The following is a 24,432-nucleotide window of genomic DNA, read 5'->3' as shown; positions in this document are numbered from 1 at the left end:
TAATTACTCTACATACTTCTGGGTGAATGTATCATAAATCATTAGTTGATTGATATTTAAATCGGATTCCCTAAAGTTACTGGTAACTAATGTTGTCAATAAATGTAAAAAGTAAAATATCTGCTATTCAAATAATAGCCTTTAAAGTAGCATACAATGTAAATAGTGAATTACTTCAATATGGTACTCAAGCAGGATACATGATTTAATATTCTTAGTAACATTTAACCACAAACAACACGTATAGTGTTCTGTAGCCGACCAAACCGTGTGCACTCCCGCTCTGTAGTGGGCGCTGAGCCTTCGCACAGTCTTTTTGACCCTACGCGGCTTCCGTACACAGCGTGGATTCAATGACATTCTGAGCTTTCATAAGTCATTTCGCTTTAACACGGTTTAAAGATGTCGTTAACCTTTTTATTCAGAACAATTACAAAAGACTTTGCAAAGGTGAGCACAAATAGCTTTACACTAAGTCTTATTTCTAAAATGTTACCTAAAGCTCAAACTGTCATTCACTGGTTTGTTAGTTAGCTTCCTTATTTTCTGATTTACCGGCTCAACATTACTGTCCCAGTGTCAAAGTGTTACCTTGTTAATACAGTTTTATTTCATGTGTTATTTGATATCACTGTTGTTAGACGTTTCGCTGGAATTTCTACTAAAAAGATCACCTGGATTTTGAAGTTATACAATGTGTTATAAAGACTTACAGCTTCTCCCTTCTGTCATCCCCAGGTCAATACTTACCATGTACAGTCATTACACACAGGTCTTCAGCTCCTTGCAGCTGATAAATCTCTCCTGTTAAAACTGCGGAAAATCACCGGCTACACTTTCATTAACTGCAAGAAAGCCCTAGAGACGTTTGATAATGACATTGCACAGGTAACCCCCCTCTCTCAACCCCTCTGTACACGAACTACAATATATCTTGATGCTGTCTTCTGAAACTACTAGCTGTGTGACTGTGTTATTGATATTAATGTCCAATATTTCAGGCAGAGACCTGGCTAAATGAGCAGGCGCAGAAGGAGGGCTGGAACAAAGCAAACAAGCTGGAGGGTCGCAAAGCCAAAGAGGGGCTGGTTGGCCTGTTTATGGGACATAAAGCTGCAGTTATGGTGGAGGTAAGGCCAGAGATACACATGCTTAACCCTTAGATGCACGAGTGATTGGAACCTACTCTTCCATAAGTGGGTCAAAAATGACCCATATTAGAATCAATGTGTTTTTATGCCATTTTTGTCATTTTGGTTAAGAATAATCCCTTGTATAATATTTTGTATTATGTTTAAGACCAAGAAGGATTTCATGTTTGAAATATCTTTAATTTTTCACTTTTTAACATTTTGCAAAAACATTGTGTGTGTGTGTGTGTGTGTCAATGACTGGACCGTGAAAAAGGTGTTGGCATTCAGGGTGGCGATGTCAAGTATGTTGTACCACAGCACCATGGGCCACCTCTGTGTGTGGCGCTTGCAGGTGTAGGTGCCAACCCTCTGGTCAGTGGTGTCTACACCTCCTTTCGTCTTGTTGTAAAATGTGATCACTTCTGGTTTTTTCTTTCTGCTATTTTCATCCACTACTTTGTCGTGGTGCATCGTGCTCAGGAGCACAGCAGCTATTCCTTTCTTTCTGACATAACTGACCCTGGTAAGGCTGCCGTTGAATCCAAACTCTGTGTTGTGAACCTCCCTGGACTTGGAAGGCTTCATCAGAGGAGGGATGTCTGGCTTGTTCTGACGTAGAGTCCCCACAATAGTGAGATCCTTCTCCAGGAGATGCTGCGCAAGAGGCGCACTGGTGAAAAAGTTATCCGTGGTGATGTTGCGACCTGTGTTTCTAAATTTACTACACTACTACTACGCTTGCTTGGCATGTACTGTAGAAGCTTGCACCTCCCCCTGAATGGCACAAGCTGTTCGTCCACAGTGACACAATCACTGGGGATGAATCGCTGTCTGCAGTTGACCAGGAACAGGTCCCATACATAGCGGAAGGCTGCCATATGGTCTGTTTCCAGTCGGACGGCTCTAGTCGTCTTGTCATCGAAGCGCAAGACACGGCGAATGTCTTCAAATCTTCCAACAGCCATAGTGGCCTTGTACATGGGATTATGTAAAGGACTCCCAAACAGCTCACGGACTGATACATCCCAGTTCTTCTCACTTCCTGCAAGAAGGGTCTATCCAATGAAGGCCATTAATTCATCTTTGGTGACATTTTTCCATTCTTTTCCTCTAGCTGTTGCTACTCTCCGTCCCTCCAAGTTTGTGCACTTCATCACCTCTTGTATGATATTATCAGTGATAAAGAGCTCCCCTGCATCTTTTGGTGAGACGGTGGTGGTAAGCCCTTGTGCAGGCCCTGACCGACTTATGAGGATATCGTCGCTCGGTGTTCTGCCCTGGGTGGGAGGTAACTCGCTCCAGTATAAGCCCTTACGACTCATTCTGTTGGACGTGATTTGGACTTCACTTTCTTCTTCAGAGGACTCACAAGAGGAATCTTCTGTGTCTGATTGATCCTGTTCAGTTTGTAGAGTTGGATTTCCAGGTGGACGACTGACACTGCCACCTGGACAAAAGTCTGGGTCCTCATCATCTTCAGATTTTGAGTCCAACCCCGTAACTGCCTCTCCATCATCCAGCGTCTGTAGGACCATTTCAGCTGTGTACCTAGCAGCCATTACACCTTGGATGAGGAAACATAAGAGGAATGTTTTCAATAGATCAATATGTAGCTATATAAATAAATACACACACAGACACAGACACACACAGACACAGACACACACAGACACAGACACACACACATACACACACACACACACACACACACACACACACACACACACACACACACACACACACACACAATACATATAGTAATGTTAGCTATCTAGTGTTAGCTAGTTATAAAGTAGGCTAATTTGTTGATACATAATAATAACATACTCTTTCACACAACAGTCATGAATGACACACACAATATTTTCTGAGGATACTTACACGTATGAGATCTTGCTGTGTAAAACAATCTTCCTGAGGGGTGACACTTCTGATATAGTCTGTGTGGTCCACAGTTAATTTATTCCTGACAGCCACTTATGGAAGCTTGGGGTAGTAATACAAAAACAACAGTTTCTTAAAATGTATAAAAGGTAAGTTAAAAATATAAATGGCATGATTTCAAAAACATGTTTTTTGAGGAACACCTGGAATATGAAATGATAACAATTTTTCATTACAAAGGTATTTCAAGAAAACAACCTCACCGGGTCATTTTTGACCGATTTATGCATCTAAGCGATGCATTATGTAATATTTCCACATTAAGATGTCTTAAAACAACTAGTTTACTTGCTTTATCCCAAATGTTTCCTGTCAGTGTTTAACCGATACAAAACCTTAATTTAAAGGTAATGATGGATATCATTTAGTCGACTGTAAAGGCGATGTATTCCCTTTTGCATGTGTCAGTGTTGGGGTAGTTTACAGGAATCTTTCCTTCATCACTTTATGTCCAGTCAAAGGTACACACACTAGGGGTTTTTAACTATATGTTTTTACTGGATAAAGGACGTCTGGATCTTAACTTTTCTGAGAAATGAGCTGAGCAAATGTTAGCGTTAGTCAAACAGCATCGATGAATACATATTTTTAAGGAAAAACTGCTTCATCAATAATACGTTCTATCCATCAAGAAATTTGTTCTGAATAGAGGAAAACATTTTCAGATTATTCTGAACCTCATAATGTCTGGATACAAAGAGAAACAAGCTAAAACAAACATTGTAAGCAGCTTGACTCCCAAACTTTTCAGTTTTCAACCAAGCTACATTTGATCACTGATTTTATTTTGTTTTTTAAATTACATTTTTTGTGGCTTTATAAAGTGGACGTACGGAAAAACACAGAGTTGATTTGGAGAAGAGGAGACTTCTCTGGATAATATTTCAATTGTGTCTTCCCTCCTTTGTCTCCCTATTAAAAGATAATTAAATATTATGCTTTTAATTACCTGAAGCATCATTACTCATTTGAAGTTGATCACTTTGTAGTTCTTTTGATGCAGTGGCATTCAGCAATATCCGTCTCTTTTCTTCTTGTCCGCTTGATGCAGGTTAACTGTGAGACAGACTTTGTTGCCCGCAATGAAAAGTTCCAGCAGCTGGTTAAGGAAGTGGCGTTTGCAACCTTGGCTCACCACCGGAATAAAACAAAAAGCCAGGACGGATATGTGAAGGTATAACCACATACTAACTTCAGGATCTGTACTGGGGGAATTTCCCATAATTTCATATCCTGTCGTTTTCTTTAAATATGTAAATAGACACATACAGAGGCCTAGTTGTTTTGGATGAGCCTTTTATGAGAAAGACGTTAACAGCAGTACCACAGGCCCAGCACGGGCACTGCTCGAGTTTAGTGAAACCAGTCAATATGTCTTCATAGTTACAAAGTTATAATTATTGAAAGTACTTTACATCACTACACACGGCTTTCATCTGCATACTACTACTTTTTGGTGTGTTATAAGCAATTTTTCACATTAACTTATACTACTACTACTTATACTTGCAAAGAGATGGGAAGGCTGTTTTCTTTGCCCTGCTGTAATGCTGCTTCCATACATTCTTTATTTCCAGAGTGTCCTGGTAGGTGATGAGTTAAACAAGCTCAGTTTGGCAGAAGGAGCTTCACTTTCTGACAGGGTGGCTCTCACAATTGGTCAGTAAGAAAAATGTTTCTTCCATCCTTCTATTCTATCTATTGGATTTAACAGCAATAATGGCATTATACTAAAATTAAGTTCATATTCTTTTAAAATTGTTTCCATAAGTGCTTTTTATTCTACACATTTGGCCAAAAACTTTCGGACACCAAGGAGTCTGAGCATTTTGACAAATAAACAGACAAACAGTATAATTGAAGTCTTAGCAATACCTTATTCTAATATTTTACAATTATACCAGAAGTTGAAAATGTACAATGTGTTGTCCGTCATTGGAAATTAAACGAAGAACAAACCAAAACATTCTCGACCTGTACTGTAAATACTTTAAATGACCCCCACTTTTTCTATAATTCCTCTAACTGTATTTATGTACGCAACATTATACACCAAAGCAAATTCCTGTCATCTGTAAACATTCTTGGCAATAGACCTGGTTCTGAAGTAAAGCATGTTTTGCTGAAATCAGTTTATTTCCGGTTTATAAAACATGTTTCAAACTCTCTCCCCAGGTCGCCTCGGGGAGAACCTGTCGGTGCGGCGGGCAGTTATGGTGGGTGTCCCGGCTGAGTGGAACATTGGCTCATACGTACATGGTGGTGTGAGCGGCCAGACGGAGGTGGCCATGGGTCGGTACGGCGCCCTGGTCATTTTCCAGGGTGGAGCGGATGGAGCGCAGCAAGTTCTCGGGCGTAAGCTGGGACAGCACATAGTGGGAGAGTCCCCTGTGTCCCTGGGCAACATGGAGGACCTGCCCTGTGGGGAAAGTGAGACCCGCCTGCTGCCTCAAACTTTCCTGGGGGATCCAAGCAGGACTGTGGCTCAGTTCCTCAGAGGTCAACAGGCTCGAGTGCTTGACTTTGTCCGATTTCAGTGTGGCGAGACAACGAGCGAAGAAGCCAAATGAAGGAAGATCATTTATCTTAAAGGATTTTTCATGTGTCTTAATTGAAAATGAAGATGAAATGCCCATTTATCCATCAGTCAAACAGTATCAGCATGAATTACAAAGCTATATATATACAGGTCAACCAGCAAATGACTAATCCAACAATAAAGTGTGTTTTTTTCCCCCTGGAAATCTGTATCGAAATGAATTTGTATGTTTCTCATTCTCAACCTGCTGGTCTCATTAATATCTTATTTGGTTTTCCTAGTTCCTTCAAACCTCGATTGTATTTATATAGTGTTGAATTCAGGAACATTTATATCTTTCCCTCTGAGATGTGGAGTAAAAGTATAAAGTAGCAAAAGTAAAGCACATTACCAAAAGTTGTGCACACAATTTAGTATTTAATACACATTGCATTTGCTTAAAGCTGAATCAAAATGAGATTACTTTTAATAAAAGTTCAACACGTATATCGAATCAATGGAATTCTGTCAATGGTAAAGAATAAGGTTGTATTACAATATTGATCATCTTAAATTATATTGATATCGTATAAAATAAATACATGAAAATGCGTAAAATCATAATTAACTTAACTAAACACTCAATAATTGTAAAAATGCTTTTCAGTGACGGTGAGGAATTTTGTTGCTGCAAATGCGAGCTATGCATGTGTGAAATGGAGGCCTCTGATTTGCTGTTGCTATAGAAGCTGCTGTGACGTCATCGTTCATGTAGTGCCGGTGTCGTCCTCATTATCTCAGAGACCCTCGCCCGTCTGTCATCCCACAGCCATAAACAGACATGGTAAGTACAGATATTTCTCAGTTTAATTCATAGGAATAGCCACGTTTTCTATAGTTGTGATTGATGAAACCGCGGTTATCTTCATTCAGAGATTTTGAAGCGACTAACATAGTTAACGTTAAGCTGGCTGCGTATCTGCTGGCCTGCGTCTCTCTTTGAGCCGTTAGCCACAGTCCTTATCTACTGTACGCTGGCTCCAATGGAGGATTAATTTGAAGCATCTGAATATCACACCGACGACGGTCTGTTTTTCCTTTTGTCTCCACCAGTCTGACTTCACAGAGGACCAGATCATGGGTGAGTTAACAAAAGGGATTTCTTTTTTTTATATTGTATCGTATAAACATACTTTGCCATTTAAAATAGCTTTTTCAATTCGTCATTCGGACTCTGTAGTTGACTGTTCTGTCTGCAAATCTCTGGACCCCTTCAGGTAACCCTGGCTGACTGGGATAAAATAACAATGTTCCTAACCCTGTGAGGTTCAATGCTTGTCACGACTTACACCAGACAAAAACGATCTGAATATATCACAAGAATAGCCTACTAACCTGCAAGGAACCTAATAAGGCTTGTTGTTGTTTGAACACAGACACCAATATATCAAGTGTCAAACATATCAGCAGTCATAACAGTGAAGACAGGTTGTGTTTAAGCAAAATGATGACTTCTCAGGTGGCATTATGAATAAATCATTCTCCTCATGACATGTAACATTTTGAAAAGATGTGACCATGTTGAGTGCTATAATAAGCCACTCTACTTAGTCCATACAACAAATGGATCAGGGTGTAGGCTCAGACTTAAAGGCGTGGCATATGTCACTAAAACTATTATTTTGTGGCACTAAAACAGTTTGTTAGAGCAGATAGTATACATGAATGATTCAGGTCACCAGCTACTTGTTGTTTAACATGACAAGCCTTGTTGGAGTTGGAAACAATTGGTGCTTTTAAGAATAACATTTGCTCCAACAAACCCCACCACCCACAGGCACAAGAGCTGCTGCCAGCCAGGAGGAGGGTTGTAGATTATGTGATTAAACACAACAGTATATTTTGGTTTTCCGTTTAAAGTGTGTCAGCTCCCGATCTGATACAAAGTATTACCCTTACCAGAACACAGACTATTTTCAGCTGCTAATAAAATTACATTAAATGTTATTTGGCTGAAGCTTTTTTCTAAAGCGACTTACATACACTTACCATGTACTGTAGACATGCCAACGGCAGCAATTTGAGGTTAAGTATCTTACAGTAACATGTTGACTAGGATCACACCGGTAACCCCCTGATTGGCAGACGTGATGGCATCATTAACAGGCCAAAGTACTTCAAATAGGTTCTGTGTTATCGTTAGCAGAACATTGCGATAATGCTTTCTTTTTAGAGCAGTATGAACTGATAGGATACTTTCCTAGGCAGATTTTCTCCTGCCATGCTACAACAACAATGAGGAGACTTAATTGCATGTGTCGCTGTCGAAACCTGTGCAGTGGTTTCACCTGTTCTCATACGCCAAGCTTTTTATTCAATAAAATGACCATGTTATAAGCTCTGTTTTGTTATGCACATGTGTGTGAGTAATGTAATGTTATTTGCAGCTGAATCTTAGTTCTACCTCTCTGTCTCCATATTAGAGTTCAAGGAGGCTTTCCTTTTGTTTGACCGGACGGGTGAGGGGAAGATCACCTACAGCCAGTGTGGGGACGTGATGCGGGCCCTCGGACAGAACCCCGTCAATGCTGAGGTGCTCAAGGTCCTGGGAAACCCCAAGTTAGAAGGCAAGCCATAACTGAAATAAACCTTTTCATCTCACTACTAATGTGCTGAACTTCTGGTTTGTGGGGTATTCTGAATATATTATCATAAAGAGCATTTCAAATTTGCTACACAAATAAGTCCTCTCTTCCTAAAACCCCCTGTAATGTCTCAAAGAATGTGTGTGGAAAGTGGGGTTATGTTCACTGATAATAGAACTATTTTGCAAACCATGATGTGATGCATATCATTAGCTACAGACCATCTTGTAATGGGATCCCCACTCCACCCATCTGTGAATTCAACTACACATCTGTACAATTACTACATCTTGCATGTTGTGAGGCTATCAATATGACAACATCTGTCCACAGTTGAGCAGAGTAAGTATTTAAATCACCTTCTATTGTTCCTGCAACAGCAGATTTGCCTTAATGACACACACAGACCCACAGGTTGAAAACGGTGGTAATTAATGAGAGTTTGCCTAAACCCTAATGGTGTAAAATCTGCCTTTGTCTGAATGTTTGCCTATAGTGGGAATAAAGAGAGGCTCTCTTTATCCTGTCTGTCTTACTGACAGCCATACTAATACGCACCATTTCATAACAGCTGTAGAGTGGTTTAAAATAAAACAACACTATGATTCATTCCCCTGCAGAGATGAACTACAAGATGATGGACTTTGAGCAGTTCCTGCCTATGCTTCAGGCTATTGCTAAGAACAAGGACCAGGGCTCCTTCGAGGACATTGTAGAGGGTCTGCGAGTCTTTGACAAGGAGGGAAACGGCACAGTGATGGGAGCAGAGCTGCGCCATGTTCTCACTACACTGGGTCAGTCAATTTAAAAAGGGCAAACAATACATATACTATAATATTATGACACGATATACCAGGAACTTTAATATGATGTACACTATTCCCTTTTTGATTACAATTTATCACATCTTATATTACGGCATGAATGACATTTAAATGCATTGTAATTCTTGTTTGTTTCTTCCAGGTGAAAAAATGTCAGAGGAGGAGGTGGAGACTCTTTTAGCGGGACATGAAGACGCCAATGGCTGCATTAACTATGAAGGTAAATCTGCACAGTGTATGAGAAGACGCTCTGAGATGATTTGCTTTCAAGTCCTATGCTGTACAACATGAACTGCTCTCATGGATAGTCGAAACAACCAAAGTCTTTGTGTTTTTTGCGCCACTTGCTCGTGAATCGGTGGGCCCATTCCAAAGCATTAGTCCGCCCCTTTATATCTTCTGGCTGAACAGAGTATGAGCAAACCCCTAAAGCCTCCTTACCTGCCAGCATCTGTGAAGCCCGTCACTGCACAGGGGCTTCACTCTTAGCTATAGAGTGAGTGCAGAAGGTAGACAGTTGGAACTTGTTGCAACATGCAGTGTAGCAGGTTTACTAACAACAACAGATGTTGGTCAGACACACTCACATATGGAGTTGTGCTAAAAGTGGCAGCCGAATTAGTAAATAGAATATCATTCCTTAACTAGAAGAGTAAATGGACGCTTTGCAAACTGTTTTAAAACTACAGCCCCTGCAATGAGAATATTTGAAAAGAAAACCTTTATTGTAGCCTTTCCTGTAAACAATTTTGTTTTGATTGAAATCATTTAATGCAGCTGATACAATGATAATAAGACTATAACTTTCTTAAGCATGAGAGCCTTTCAGTCAGACATTGGAATTGGAGTTTGAAAAATAATAAAATCGCCTGAATAAACAAATTAAAACCACACAACCAGAACAGTAGTTACAGTAGGCGTTCTGGCTCTGTAAACAATATATATTTGTGTTCTAACCCTTCTTAACATTCTTAATATTGTAAATTAGGCCAAATGACGATTCGATCTAATCATTCTTACCAGTTTCAAGTTTTCCAACGTGGAGAGTGTTCCCGCTGACAGATGGTTTTTCTGATGTTCTTCAGATGAAATGCTGATGTTGTGTTTCTCCTCTCCTGACAGAACTCGTCCGGATGGTGATGAGCGGTTGAGGATCTCAGAAACACACTTCCAGCTTTAATTTTATTCCTAAATATTTTTGTATTGTTTGACAGTTCAATCCACGTCACCCTAACTCCAACAAGTCTGTCTTTATCTTTTTTTGACATCTTTATCTTATTTTAAAGTGCCTTTTCTGTCTAATGTGAAGAAACCCTCTCATATTCAGCCTCACAGGTTCAATCGGCACTAAGGTTCCCTAAATTATTTCACCCGTTCTACATTTGTTTATAAGCTCGTCAGTCTTGATGTCAAGTTTTTTGTTGTATTTATTTTCATTTGGATGGATATGATAATGTGACATGTTACACCTAAGAGTGTTAAATAAAAATCCTGCTTTCCAAAGTGTCTTTCACTCTGTTTTTTAAACCATTTACATTACATTAGAAAAATATCTGTGAAATATAACAAAATCTTATTTGAAAAATAAATGTTAAAGTTGGGAAAATATATAAGAAATGTATATACCTGTATGAGTAGAATAACAGACATTTTTATTAACATATAAACACATTTTATATTGTTGGGTAGTTTGATCTACTGTCCTGTGAGAACCAAGACTCTGAAAGCTTTCAGCTTTGTGATGATACATTTTCTAGCTGAACAATTAAGCTAAATAGTTCATTTAGGAGTAGAAACATTTCCTCATATAACGGCACAGCTCATCCCTCAGTTTATCACAAACATACAAAATAAACACGCCCAAACTAGAGATACAGTACACGATCTTAGACAATTGTGTAACCTGAAAGGAACTGAAGCTAATGAATGCGTAGATCAGCAGAAGTAGGAAGTTGTTTGAAAAGGAAAATAATTAAAATAAGTACAAGTAACTTATATTTCTGAATAGGTAGTGCTTGAGTAAATGTATTTAATTCCAATCCACAACTTTGCTATTCTAACTGTGAACACTTGTTCTCAATCCACTTTGGCCACTCCATTAAATAACAATTACCTTAAATAACAGTAGTGTGATCTTTACATTGTCTGACAAACCAGTAAGTACTTTATTATTCTGTACATCAACCTTCTCATATCCTGTTACCGGTCTGTGAATTCATGAAAGAAACAAAGCATTCATCACAATGACTTCCTCTTCACATCTTTATTTTTTCCCCAACATTTTTGTAATGAAAACCTGGACCTCTTTCCTTTTGCCTTTTTTAAATTACAAACTGCCAGAGTAACTGTCAGCACGAATGCGATGATTTACTGAGGAAAAAATGATTACTACTGTATAATAATCAATCTGCTGCTGGCTTCAGCATAGTGAAAAACATACAGAAACTAAACATACACTTATTTCATATCACAAAGTCCACACAATGTAGTAATTACACAGGTAAAATAAGTCCATTTATGCTCACGGCTGTGGTGAGGTCTGTAATACTGGCTTTACGGACACCGACTGTAGAGCTTCACCTTCTGACTGGATTATATTTCATGACACTGACGTGTTGGCCGTGTGCAGAATGAAGCCTGTTTTTTTTTTTTTATTCTTGAAACGTTATGACACACATCAAATGGCACTGGAAATAAAACTGAACGGAAGTTTTACAGATGTTCATGGCATGCGTTCACATACACACATGCTCACACTCACATCTGGACAGATCCAACAGACCTGCCTGATTCATACACAACAGTGGAGAGGGTAAATATAGGTAATACAAAGGTAATAATATACAGGTACAATGTTGACATTAAAGAAAAGATGGAAAAACGTACAGTAAAAAATATAAAAATTGATAGGATATAAAGTGAGGATATTGTTGCAGATATTAAGGACACAATTCTCCATTGTCACCTGTTTAAGGTGTGAGTTCCCTTGTTTTGTTTTTTTTTGACAGCATTTACATTTCTTCCATGTGTAACTTGAAATGCACCAGAGAAAAAACAAGCTGCTAAAAAGAAATCCTCTTTTTTCCCCAACAAAACACAATAAAACTCACTGAATAAATGTGAGATAAACATGATTATAAAAACATTTTGGTTTAGCAATTAACATAAGTCAAATCATGAATAAAACACGGATGCGGTCGCTGGTGGAATTATCATTCCCAGACTTTCAGTCATTCCTTCTGAACAAAACTACATTCCTCACAAGACTACATCTGGATTGAGAAAAACATGAAAATCTTCGCTGACATGTTTTCTATAAGTGCTGTGGAAGAGAGGGACATTATTGAGATAGATTTAAAGTGAGCTCTTTTCAGAATGAAGATCTCACGGCTTCAGTACTTTCAAATATCATCATTATAGGGCAACCCAAGGTATGTTTGTAACAGAGAATCCAGTCTACAGTACATTTCCTCAAACTGCATCCAAACTTAATTTCCAACTGGCTTTAGATTTGTTTCCATTCATTACAGACATTTCACGTTGGTTAAACACACGCAACCTTCAGGCCAGACCCTGTAGAGTGACCGTTTGACCCTTTAACACAAATAAAGGTAACATTCCCAATCAAGTTTTCAAAACCTCCAGCATGAAAAAGTATTTAAGACAACAAAGGGATAATATAAGTGCTAAATTTCATGGATGCTTCAAGTCTTTCAATGAGAACTTGGGAAACATGTTAAAAGTGCATTTTTTGTCTTACATATAATTAAATTTTCGTACCTTCAGCATAAGGAGAGGGGGGACTCTGGAGAGATTGTGAAGCTTAAGACTTTACAAGCAAACTGTTGCAGAAAATAAATGCAACAATTTCCAAAACACTGAAAACAAGATGAGTCTTTTCTCCTCGAGCGGCAGCATGTTGGTCAGACGCTGTCAGTTAAAAAGATGACGTGAGATGTTGCTGTCCAATCGAACAGCTTCTGTCTGAAAGTACATTTCTTCATTGGCAGATTACATTTGAAAGGGACTTCTTTTTTGAACAGAGTCATAGTAGAGCTGGTTTGATTTAGTATTTTCTTCTCGCATTAATTGTCCTGTTGGAAAAAAATAAGAGCTGAACATGTAAAATGTGTTCTCTTCCTTCATGTCATGACTTCTTCATTTTAGATAATACAGGCAGGATTCAAAGTGGTCAGAGTCATTCGGAGTCTCAGGCAGGTAGGTTTCTCTCACTGTGGAGGCGGGACTGGAGCCGAGGGATGGAGGGTTTCCCCAGAGAGAGGGGCAACGGCCTCTGGGGGGAGGGCAAGAGGAGAGGCAAGAGAAGAGCAGATAATGTTGAGAACTTTTAACAACTTTTTACACATTTAAAAAAAAGTGTTGAGAAGCTGATAAAAAGCAAGTCATGAATTTAAGATATTATCCTGCATGGAACCTTTTGGCGTTAACCCAAATAATATTTTTCCAACAGGCTTCAGATACATTGTACTTTTATATACTCCAAATTTGACTATCAAGAGTAGTGTTAACATCTGCTTGTGAAGAGTCAAGAAACACAAATATTTTCCATATTGTCTTCTTTACTCCATACTTATCAAGACCTGAGAAACACTTAAGATGAACTAACTCAATTATTGTTAGTTGCAGGGATCATTTGCGTGTGTTCTGCACATAACTGATTTAACTTATTCAATTAACCTTACCTTATACGTAATGTACATAAAGTTGTAATACTGTGTCAATTTCACAACTAAATGCAGCTATTGTTAAAAGCCTTTAGAAAAACATATCTGCAGAAAGAAGCAGACCGCCTATCTGCTCACTTTGTTGGTTATTTAAAACATGTAGCCTCGAGACATAGCACCAACTAATGGTTTAAAGAAATAAAACATTAAAAAAACCTGGAGGAAATTAAACAAAAAGTCAGTTTTTATCAGCACATTAACAACTTCTACATTTGTTACATTGCAGTTTACTCACCGTGGAGTGGAGTAGTGCTGGAGCTGGAGTTGGCAGCTGGGGTCCCGCCTGGGGGGCAGGAGGGCGAGTTGTGAGCACCCTGAGGTGGTTGGGACTCAGGGGTCGGGGCAGAAGCTGAGGCTGGAGGTGCGGGGCTGGGGGCTGGCTGTGGCGCTGGTGTGCTGGGAGCTTGCTGACCTGCGGTTGGACCCTGGCTCGGTGGCGCTGGGGCCGGGGCCGCCTGGTTGGCATGAGGGCCCGCGGCCTGGTTGTGCTGCTGGTGCTGGATCTGCTGGAAGTGCTGCTGGCGGGCCCTCATCTCCGCGTACTTCAGCTGCTCCATGTGGAAGGACTGACGGTCAGCCAGCAGCTGTTGACGCTGGTACTCCAACTACACCCACCCACACACCCACACACACACACACACACACACACACACACAGAAAAAAGTTAGCGCTCTGTGTGAAAACTAGATTTGCTTTTTTATTGACTCCCCAAAAGAAGCCACACCTATAAGTCACTAAGCTATGCTGCTGAAAGAAAATGGGATCATTTATGGTTCATTAAACTCATGTTTTCTGGTCTTATTCCCCCTAGACACCTGAATTTCCCTATGGGGGTCAATAAGGCTTTACCTAATCGTATCTTATCCAGACTTTCTGGAAGGATGTGGCAACAGATGGTAAAAACATTCCCATCCCTCTATCTTCAACACATATGTGCATCCAGCAGACAAAAGGCCATTACAAAAGAGCTGCAGAAAAGTTGTCCCAATTCTTAAACAATGTTTTTTACAAATACATCTTCTAGAAAGGTCCACCTTATCCATTTGACTACAAACAGACCAGGAACATATGGTGAGCTTATTTGAGACAAACTTTTAATATTGTTTTATTATAGTATGCAATATTTAAATTTAAAAATAGGCAAATTTGCTGGTTTTACTGATCATCCCATGACCTCATCTTTGTTTGCTATTTTGTTTCTTATATCTTTTAGTTACTGTTCTTATAATATTACTTTTTTATCTTAAATTAATAAAATCTAACTTTTTGTCTTCTAATAAGGTTGTCTTCTCTCTTGAGATACTACATTTCCCAGAATGCCTCACTCACAGCTTCCCTCTCTCTGTCCATGATGGTTTCCAGTTCTTCAAAGTGTCGCAGTTTAATCTCTAACTTTTTCATTTGGGTCTCCACCAGCAGAGCCACGAGAGATTTGATCTTCCTCTCTTCAACCGCAGCCAGGTGCTACAAAGAAAGGAGGAGACTTTTAGAAAAGAGAACATTTGAAACAAACGGGGAAGAAGATGGTGAGGATCCAGCTGGTTTACCTTGGCTTTGACAGCAGCAGCAGCGAGCGCAGATGCAGCTGCGGTGGCCAGGTTTCCCTCTCCCACATCACGCTCCACTTTAGCCTTCCTCTCTCCTTCACTCTCTGCCTCTCTCTGCCCTTCCTCTGTGCCCTCCTTCCCTTCCTTCTCCTTTTCCCCATCGCCTACAAGCAGGAAAAAAAGTAGCATTTGTATCACCTTACACAAAATCTGTATTTACTGTCTGTTTTACTTGAGTGGCTTTTTCTTACCCATCTCTGCCTCCGTTTTGTCCGCCTCCCTCTCTCCCTCTTGTTCTCTCCCTCTTTCTTCTTCCTTCTTCCCATTCTCTGGCTGCTTCTCCTCTTCCTCAGTCGCTACATCTTTGTTCTCCTGCACGGGAAAGCACACAGGGCACAATGAGCTTTGCGACACAGAACTCACAAATCAGAAACAATAAATAATGACCAACATGCATCATACCTTGGCCTCCCTCTTTTCTTCACCTGGCTGGTTATCAGTCTTGTTTTCATCACTGCTTTCATCTAGAGAAAAGATAAATCAATTTATTATTTTCAAGTTCAAAAACATGTTCGTTTTTTACAATTTTACATGCTGTGTGTTTGCTCATCCTACCAGGTCTCTCTCCCTCCTCCAGGCCGGTGCCTGCGATGCCACTTCCCTCCAGGCCGTAGAGCGGGTCTTGTCGGCCACTGACCCTCGCTGCCTCCTCCACCCGCCGGACATGAGCCTCGACGAGCGCTGCGGGAACCTCCTCCTTCATACGAGAAAACTCCTCTGAGAGGGAGGTAGACAGGATGAGGAATAATATGTAAGTAACCAATCATTTGATCAAAATGTAATGTACTAATGTAACTACTTTGAACTGTGTCCTGTTTTATGGTTGTTTTGCCATCAATGATTAAGATTTCAACTACAGGTTTAGGATTTAAATACAAAAAATAAGCTTCCTCTTACCCAGAGCAGACTTGGCTGCTGCCGAGGCGACACGGGGGTCGACGACTGAGGCGAGGAAGGCCACTGAGCTCATCACCGGGTTTCCTGCCTGGCTGAAAGGAACCGGCTGGTAAGCGAGCGGCCCCAGGGTTGAGGAGTTGTCCTCCAGGTAAGGGTCTTCGATGGGCAGCCGCAGGAAGTGCAGGATGCACTCATCCTGCGTACGGCTGCCCACGTGTTCTGAAACCTTGTTCCAGTCGTCCTTATACATCTCCAACCCCTGAAGGGAGTAAGAGCAACATTTAGCTCCACATGTTTACTTCATCAAATACACTACTGCATTTGAATAATTTGTACCTCGAGTAGTAGAAGTGTTTCTTGTTCTGTCCACTCCCTCATGGAGCTGGCTGTACTCTTGCTCTGTGCACAGACACCACCATTTGTTAAGATGAGCAAACAATGAATACAAAACATTTTACTAGTGTGCTGCTCCATAGATGTGTACCTTTGCAGAGCCCGTCTTCTTGCTGTACATGTCAGTCCGCAGTCCAAAGTTTTGCAGATCTGCTGGTTTCTCCTTCACTTTATCAGGGAAGGACATCATCTGCTGGGAAGCAGGGGTCTACCAGAGGACAATAACATTGGGACATACTTTAAAAAGAAATCCTGACATACTGTATATCACTTAGGGGACGTTTTTATTGTGTTATTGGTTCCACTATCCTGATCAATAAGTGACTAGTAATTGTATCTAAGCAATGCTCCAAACCCTGCATGTGTCTCTTTTGGTGTGTGTGTGTGTGTGTGTGTGTGTGTGTGTGTGTGTGTGTGTGTGTGTGTGTGTGTGTGTGTGTGTGTGTGTATATGGACCTGGGATGTCTTGGGCTGTAGGGGAACCAGACTGGATGGAGTGTCTGCCAGGACGTGGAAGTGAGAGGTGGGTGGGGGGCCCATGGGTGTGGGTCTGCTTTCAGAGTCCACCTGGTAGTTGATGAGGCCCCACTGCTCCAGGAACGCATGAACTCTGGACATCAGAAGCACAGATTGACCAAACTGACAGCAGTTTGAGAAACCAGGTGAGGTTGCAGTAGAAATATTCAGCCTGCACCTACCTCATGATGGCACAGACGTCTCCGGCCAGGTTCCTACGGCAGGCTGTGGACGTCAAGTACTCCTGAGGGTTCAGTCTGTAGGTGTCAATCATGAAGTTCCTGTACGCCAGATAACTGAAAGAAGCAGGTGCATAGACAGATATTTCCCACATGTGAATCATTATTTTTGGTGTATTGTTGAAATAAAATATCTTATATTGTGATGTGCGCTGATCAAATACTTACATCTCCGGAGTTTTGGATTTGTTCTTCCCATTAAAGAACTCTGGCAGGGCTCTGCGCTCAATGGCATGAACACTGTGTGGGGGGGGGGGAATACAGCATAGTGAGGACTCACAGCTGAAATAAACAAAAACTGACTATTGGAATGACTTCACATGCTCTCTTGAGGAGAGACAATACTGGTTTTATTGGATTTAATTGGATACAATTTTGGCACCAGCTGATTTCAACCCATGTTTATTTTCACATGTCTGAATTGTATAAATACATAGCAGATCTCTCTGCTATCAGGTTATCCAAAAGATTACTTTCAACATAAATGTGTAACATATCACTGCTGTTGTCTTACCATTTTCTACAACTTGACAGATCTAGCCTATGCAATTATATTTATATAATGTAATTATGTCAACACAATGAAAGGTTATCCAGTGCAATAAGTGAAAGGTTTTTATATGCAGATAGCTATGTAATTATATTTGTGTTTTTGTCTTGTTGTTTAAATGATTTCTGTTCTATTTGAATTCATTCCTCAAACCTTTTTCCCATTACGGTAGCATTAAACATGTATTTTTTCCTACCTGTTGTAGTCGAACCAGGCAGCGTAGCTGGGAATAATAATGTGATGAGTTTGCTCGGTCACGTTGTCCTCGTGGAGGTCCGAGCCTTTCACTGGTTCACCCTTCACACTTGGAGAACCTTCCTCCTCCTCCTGTAAAAACACAAGCACACACTCATGTTATTTTATAGGTTCACTGGTTGCATGTTTCCCTTTCTTGCACTTCTACAAACTGCCTTACCTTGCCTGTTGTTTCCATGGACTCATCCTCTTGCTCGTCTGTTCAAATCACAAAATAAAGGTAAGTGATTATCAAACGGACGAGCAGAGGAATAACATTCGCTTATTACAAGATGTACTGTCACTCAAAATAAATGATGGACTTTCACAGTTCACAGAGACAAGAGTCATGTGAAAAACAATGTGATCTAATACGAGAAAAACCCAGATCAAAGTTATAAATGATGTCTTATGACCTGATATCTGAAAAACAGATGAGGATCACTCTTGCTTTTTTAATCTTTTACATGCATCAGCACAGAACGTTATAAAAGTATTTAGGTGGCCATTTTGAACTTTTATGCTCACCCAAATCCGCTCCCCCCTTGACTGGAGTTGAATCTGAGTCTTTCTTAGTGTTATCTGCAACAAAAAAAGCATGTCAGCCAGAAGAAGACTACGACTACTTTAATGTCAAGAAAGTTAAAACTGAGGATCATTTATGATATAAGATTGTATTTATCTATATTTTGAAAACATTTGTACTTGTTTTAGGTGTGTTTCCCTCTTCAGATGCTGGAATGGGTGAGGCTTCATCCAAGTCTTTGCTGAGATCTTCCTGCTCCTCCTCCCTTTGGCCCCGTTTAGACTTGGTGTATGGGGTTGTCGGCCTGGACACACAAACACACACAATGGACATTTTTTTATAAAATTACACAAAGTCTCTGGATACACAGCTGAAAGCTGTTAGCTGATTTGGTCAAAGCACTAACCCTTTTTTAGTGTTCTTCTTCTTGCTCTCCTGAGGCGGGGGGGTGGGGGAGGGCGACGGCGACCTCTTCCTCTTCTTGGCGCTGCCTGGCTTCTTGTCCCTTCGCTCGTCTGGCGTGGTCACTTCATCTGTCAGGGTCTTGGCGGAGATCCTCTTCCTCTTAGGGCAGCCCTCGCCCACTTCATAGTCCTCCTCATTCATCCACTCGTTATACTGGTCCAAGTCTAAAATCCACTTTGCATGGACCTGTGAAAAGAGAGTGCTTTCAGCTGCTTCTTCTAGAAATCAATACGAGCCAATTTAACATTTAATGGCACAATTTCCTATATGGATTTGAATGCCTAGTCTTGAAATGGAAAAAAAAAGTATTTAAATGCAGCAACAGCAGAAATGACTTATGAAATTGATTCTGATTTTCCTGTCCATACTGGTCCACAGATTTACATACACCATATTCTAAAAAAGTGCTCGGAATAAATAATAAAAGCTCCGTCATTCTTGTAGGATTTTATAGAAAGCGTTTATTTGTTCAATTGGGCACAGATTTGTTTGTATTGGATGACAGTCAAAATAGAGACAAGAAGAGAAAGCAACAACAGGGTGAGAAGGTAAATACCTTTCTGGGCTTTTCTGGGCTGGGAGGATCCTCCACAGCAGCCTCGATCTCACCGGCTGGGATCCAGGTATCATAACTAAATGGTGAGAAGAGGAAGGTCAAAGGTCAGTACAGGGGAAAGACTACAAGTTTGTGCTGGTAAAAATATCTTGGGTAGACTAAGCGGCAACTTAAGCTTGTAGACTTAAGAGCAGTGTGAAGCAAAGATAAACAAAAAATAAGCAGGACCACCTCACATTGCAGGAACTGTGTCATACTTACAAAAATGTTCAATTCTGATGTTCACCTACCCATCAGGAAAATATCCCCAGTGGAGCAGCACTTGCTTATCTCTCTTCATCACAGGACGCACCCATTCCTCTGGACCAAAAAGAGAAATGGATATCAGCCCAACGCCAGCAGAATCATAACAAATAAACTGTTCTTAAAAACAAAATGTGAAGCCTCACCTTCCTCCAGGTTGGTGGGAATAGGAATGACAACATGGGTACTGGAGGACTTGTCCTCGGTCACAGAGCCCTACAGAAGTCACAAGAAATATGGGTAAAGGCACAACAAGTAGGATTTGTTGATTTGTAAACACAACATTCAGTGTTGGCGCCAGCTCCCCATCTCAAGAGGGATTAGGTTGTTCACAAGCGGGTAAAACCAACTGCTTAATAACTCTTGTTTTCTAGTAGTTCTGGCATCCATTTGGCATTTTGCCAGGCTATTATTATTTTTTCTCATCATGTCTGCAATTTTAGTTTGCTCCCTTTTGGATTAAAAAAAAATTGACGCCAAGAAAAAAAACCCTAACACAGCTAAAACTAAAAATACGTGTACAGGCAGAGAGCCGCCACACACTTATAGTTGTTCATAAGTGATGATTGAGAATGATTACCTACTCAAAAATACACAACATGATACACATTTTGAAATCTGCCTAATGGCCTCTTGTGCAGGCAACTTTTGGAGTAGTTTTCAGTCTGTGATACCGAGACTTTTACCAAACAAAACAAAAACCACACCTGATGTCTTTTGATGATGTCTTTCAGTTTCCCGAGCAGCTTGGGCTCTATGTCAGAGCTCAGGTAGATGACTGGTCTGCTCAGGCAGTTGTTCTGAAATGAAAAAATACAACACATAGGTAACTGAGTAAAACCCATACATTCAGTGATCTAAAACAAGAATCTGTGTTGTTCTTCAGATTAGGAGAACTGGATGATCTTGTGGTGTAACTGCAGGACTGATTAAGTAGGATTACTGCTCAAGTCACATGACTGGCTGCGTTCATTATTTCTATCTGTAAATCCCAGGCCGCCTGAATCTCAGACACCTCACACATATCATGTAATCACAGGAGCAGGCAACCTTTTAACAGAGATTTTCTTTGCTGTCATATACATCTGGTGCCTACAGCCAACAAGTAACAACAGAAATAAATGACTCCTAATGCAGCTCAACACAGTAAATCTCTAACACAACAACAACAACAACAACAACAACAACAACAACAACAACAACAACAACTGTGTTATTATAGTATTTTATAGGAATGTTGTTTAAGTTTGTGGAGTGAAATACGCTTTTTAAAATCCAAAATTGAAAAACCCGTTGCCTTAACACCACAAAACATAAAACAAATATTCTAATTGCATTTTCGCTGTCTAGGTAAAGTGTGTCACAAACATAGAGGATGTAGTAGGTGAACTCACCTGCACTAAGGACTTCTCGATCGTCATGAACATCTCAACATTTCGGTCCATCCTCGACGGATTCTGGAAGTCAAACCTGCGCCTACCAGGAAATTAGACTGGAGTTATACACGAAACAGCAACAAACGCAAAATACAGTTAAGTACTCAAAGTACATAGCTTATTTTCATTTTGCCCGTCCAGTAATGCAAGCTACAAAGAAAGTCTTACCATCCTTGGTCACTCTTGAACTTGTAGGCAGCGGCCAGGATATGGCAGAGAGCCCCTCCTGACTTGAAGTCTAGAAAACATTTCATCTGAAGAGACAAGGATTTGAGAATCATTTATTGTCTCATCTGCAACACAGCGTTGCACAAAAAATCCAGTTGTAGTTTAGTCAACTATATTACAGATAAAAACCATGACAAAGCAGAACAGAACAAACAACAATATGTGTAGCAGTGCATTCCTGAAGGACAATCTTTGGATTTGCAACAGGAGGAATGTAAAAAGCAAAAAAACAATGGTATCCCCCTAGGCAGATAATATGAATGGCATCTTTGACATCAAAACCATTTCAAAATGTGTTTGTGTGTGTAAATGACACTGGGATAAAGGAGACATACTGGCAGCTTGGTGAGTGGAGGGTTGCTGACATGTCGGCCGAACACTTCCTCCTGGAACTGGAGCAGCTGGACCACCAGGCTGGACAGAGACTTGTTGGTGGGGGGCTCCGCCTGGATGTACTGAAGGGAAATTAACACAGAGAGGCAGTCAGAGCTGAGCCACAAAGAGGAAACATGAATGTTAATGACAGTGTGCTGATAGGTAGGGGTGGAAGACGTGTCTGTCACAAGCCAAATACATTTTGCTTTGAAAAAGATCAATGTCAAACACATACATCACATTTAAACACATACACACATGTAGATAAAAAAATTAATGAGTTTGAATACTGCTCAAGTAAAACAACAAGAGTGTTAGCATCACAATGTTAATTAAATTACCAAAAGTATAAATGCTCATTGTGCAGAATTATGAATAATGTAGCATATTTTATATTACTGGATTGTAATTTATTGTAGCATTAATGTGTTTATCCCTTAATCTTGCAGCAAAGGGGAGATGATTTAATCACTATATATACTCCTAGGGAGCTAAACCCACAATACTATATTGAAATGTATTGTTGGTTATCATATAAATATCATATCATATCATATAAAGCTGCAAAGTAACTGAACTACCAAATGAATGCAAAATGAACAGTCAATTGTTTCCCTCCGGGAAAGAGGGAAGAGGAGCAGAACTATAAAGTATCATTAAAATGTAAATACTAGTAAGTAAAAGTATCTCTAAATTATACTTAAGTGCAGTACTGGAGTAAATGTTCTGTATATTCCTCATTTTCCTCATAAATGCTGTGTGGTCAGATGTGCTGAAAAGTGGAGGGAACATTTCGATCTGCATTATTATTATCAATAACATAATGCCTGTACATCATAAATGGGGATCTAATGGTAAATACAGGTAGTTCAGTCTTTAATAATGCATTGCTTTTAAATGAATAACCCGGTGATTTGATTTTATCTCGTAGCACAGCGTCACTGTTGATCCAGATGGGCCACGGCTTCATTCCGCGCGGCAGCAACATCTGGATCTGAGCTGCATTACCGTTAGCATTAGCTAACTAGCTAGCTAGCTGGCTGGCCGGCTTAACTCATCCCTTTTGCAAAATACCATCCTACAGAACGGTGGGATGCCTTTGCATCGGTTCAGCTACAATAGAACTAAAATGATGCCGCCATGCTCGGCCGCATCTGTTGCAGCGGCCGGCTCAGCATCCTTTTGTATCCCGGCTCAAACAGCTGGATGTTCTCCTCCTCTCTTTGTCACTGCCTCTGCCCAATAGGTAAGTGACCACATTTCAGGTTGAAATGTGTAACCTCAGCGTGTGTGGATACAAAACATGCGGTCAGTACCTTTTTGTAATTCTTTCCAAGCCAGACGCGGACATTATCAAACTGAGAAACGGTATCAGACGCTTCGAAATATTTTACATTTGGGCCGCCGTCTTTCTTCCGCACCGCCATCTTTGACTGCAGAAAACTGGTCTGTGTCGCCCGCCGCCCAGCGGACACAGCGCGGTACTGCAGCTGCCGGTGGGGGTAATAACAGCCATTGTCCAGCAGGGAGCGTGCTTATGTAGAGAATGACTTTAAAATTACTTCTCCAGGAGGCTAAAGATTTGCCCAATTGTTGGAATAAGTATCGAGTATTACTTTAGAGCAAGACCAACAACTCATCAATGTTAAAACACTTACACGTTTTTTTATTGAGGGTACTTGTTACTCACACAAATCCTCTTTTTAATAAAGTCATATTTCCATATATCTATTTATTATATCATTTATTATATCATTTGTTAAATTGTGGCAAAACTGTTTGTGACCTACCTTTTCACCAATACTAATTATCACATATATATAATATGATATATTTAATTTTAATTGTATTTATATAATTTGTCATTGTATCCTAATTGATAATATCATCATAATTGTTGCATTCGTGTTAACATGATGGTGGACCTTGTTTTAACTGCTGCTGGGTTGTATAATCTTTACATCAAAAGTAATCATAATTTACAGTATATGCAAAATACAAAAACGTAAAGGCATATGTAGGTGTAAGTATAGCAGTCAGATAGATGTACTCAAAAGTATTTAAAAATTGATAGTGCAAGTGGAAAAATATGAAAGTAGGCTACAATTGGAGCATATACAGCCACATGGTGGTAGCAGCGCTGAAGAAATGAGTAAATGTCTCAATTTCTAGCTGCTTCAACTCCAAAGTAAGTGGGATTATAAATAAAAAATTGTTTTTTCTGTTTTGTGTGTGTTTTACTTTGGTACCCCGTTCTTGAATTGTTCTTCCCAGGATTCTTCCATGTCCTGCCCAAGA

At 40.2% G+C, this 24,432-nt stretch overlaps 3 protein-coding genes across 4 annotated transcripts; 2 read left to right on the top strand and 1 right to left on the bottom strand.

Annotated features, from left to right (window-relative positions):
* The first annotated feature begins 300 nt into the window (after positions 1 to 300).
* Positions 301 to 5,833, top strand: tsfm (Ts translation elongation factor, mitochondrial). The gene is made up of 6 exons (XM_063911609.1): positions 301 to 450; positions 739 to 888; positions 1,002 to 1,130; positions 4,129 to 4,251; positions 4,655 to 4,736; positions 5,253 to 5,833. Exons 1-6 carry the CDS (start codon positions 403 to 405, stop codon positions 5,645 to 5,647), a joined length of 927 nt encoding a protein of 308 aa, XP_063767679.1. The 5' UTR covers positions 301 to 402; the 3' UTR covers positions 5,648 to 5,833.
* Positions 5,834 to 6,350: 517 nt separating this feature from the next.
* myl6 (myosin, light chain 6, alkali, smooth muscle and non-muscle) lies at positions 6,351 to 10,567 on the top strand. Its single transcript, XM_063911610.1, has 6 exons — positions 6,351 to 6,439; positions 6,709 to 6,736; positions 8,079 to 8,222; positions 8,861 to 9,034; positions 9,207 to 9,284; positions 10,187 to 10,567. The coding sequence occupies exons 1-6, from the start codon at positions 6,437 to 6,439 to the stop codon at positions 10,213 to 10,215; spliced, it is 456 nt and encodes a 151-aa protein (XP_063767680.1). The 5' UTR covers positions 6,351 to 6,436; the 3' UTR covers positions 10,216 to 10,567.
* A 1,123-nt stretch (positions 10,568 to 11,690) lies between these two features.
* Positions 11,691 to 23,574, bottom strand: smarcc2 (SWI/SNF related, matrix associated, actin dependent regulator of chromatin, subfamily c, member 2). Of its 2 annotated transcripts, none has more exons than XM_063911823.1 (26): positions 23,451 to 23,574; positions 22,095 to 22,214; positions 21,700 to 21,785; positions 21,490 to 21,571; positions 20,803 to 20,895; positions 20,242 to 20,311; positions 20,083 to 20,152; positions 19,793 to 19,868; positions 19,178 to 19,422; positions 18,951 to 19,075; positions 18,774 to 18,827; positions 18,427 to 18,464; positions 18,208 to 18,338; positions 17,630 to 17,701; positions 17,405 to 17,518; positions 17,163 to 17,316; positions 16,798 to 16,914; positions 16,650 to 16,712; positions 16,314 to 16,572; positions 15,972 to 16,133; positions 15,819 to 15,880; positions 15,608 to 15,728; positions 15,357 to 15,520; positions 15,139 to 15,273; positions 14,045 to 14,414; positions 11,691 to 13,358 (listed from the first exon to the last, which is right to left on the bottom strand). In XM_063911823.1, exons 1-26 carry the CDS (start codon positions 23,559 to 23,561, stop codon positions 13,294 to 13,296), a joined length of 3,159 nt encoding a protein of 1,052 aa, XP_063767893.1. In that variant the 5' UTR covers positions 23,562 to 23,574; the 3' UTR covers positions 11,691 to 13,293. The 2 variants fall into 2 exon arrangements, with proteins under 2 accessions (XP_063767893.1, XP_063767894.1); XM_063911824.1 differs by having other exon boundaries at positions 21,490 to 21,565.
* Between the last annotated feature and the right edge of the window lie 858 nt (positions 23,575 to 24,432).

The sequence above is a fragment of the Eleginops maclovinus genome, chromosome 20 (assembly GCF_036324505.1).
Source record: "Eleginops maclovinus isolate JMC-PN-2008 ecotype Puerto Natales chromosome 20, JC_Emac_rtc_rv5, whole genome shotgun sequence".
NCBI lineage: Eukaryota > Metazoa > Chordata > Actinopteri > Perciformes > Eleginopidae > Eleginops > Eleginops maclovinus.
The sequence above is the reverse complement of the archived record's forward strand: the minus strand, read 5'-3'. Positions and strand labels throughout refer to the sequence as shown.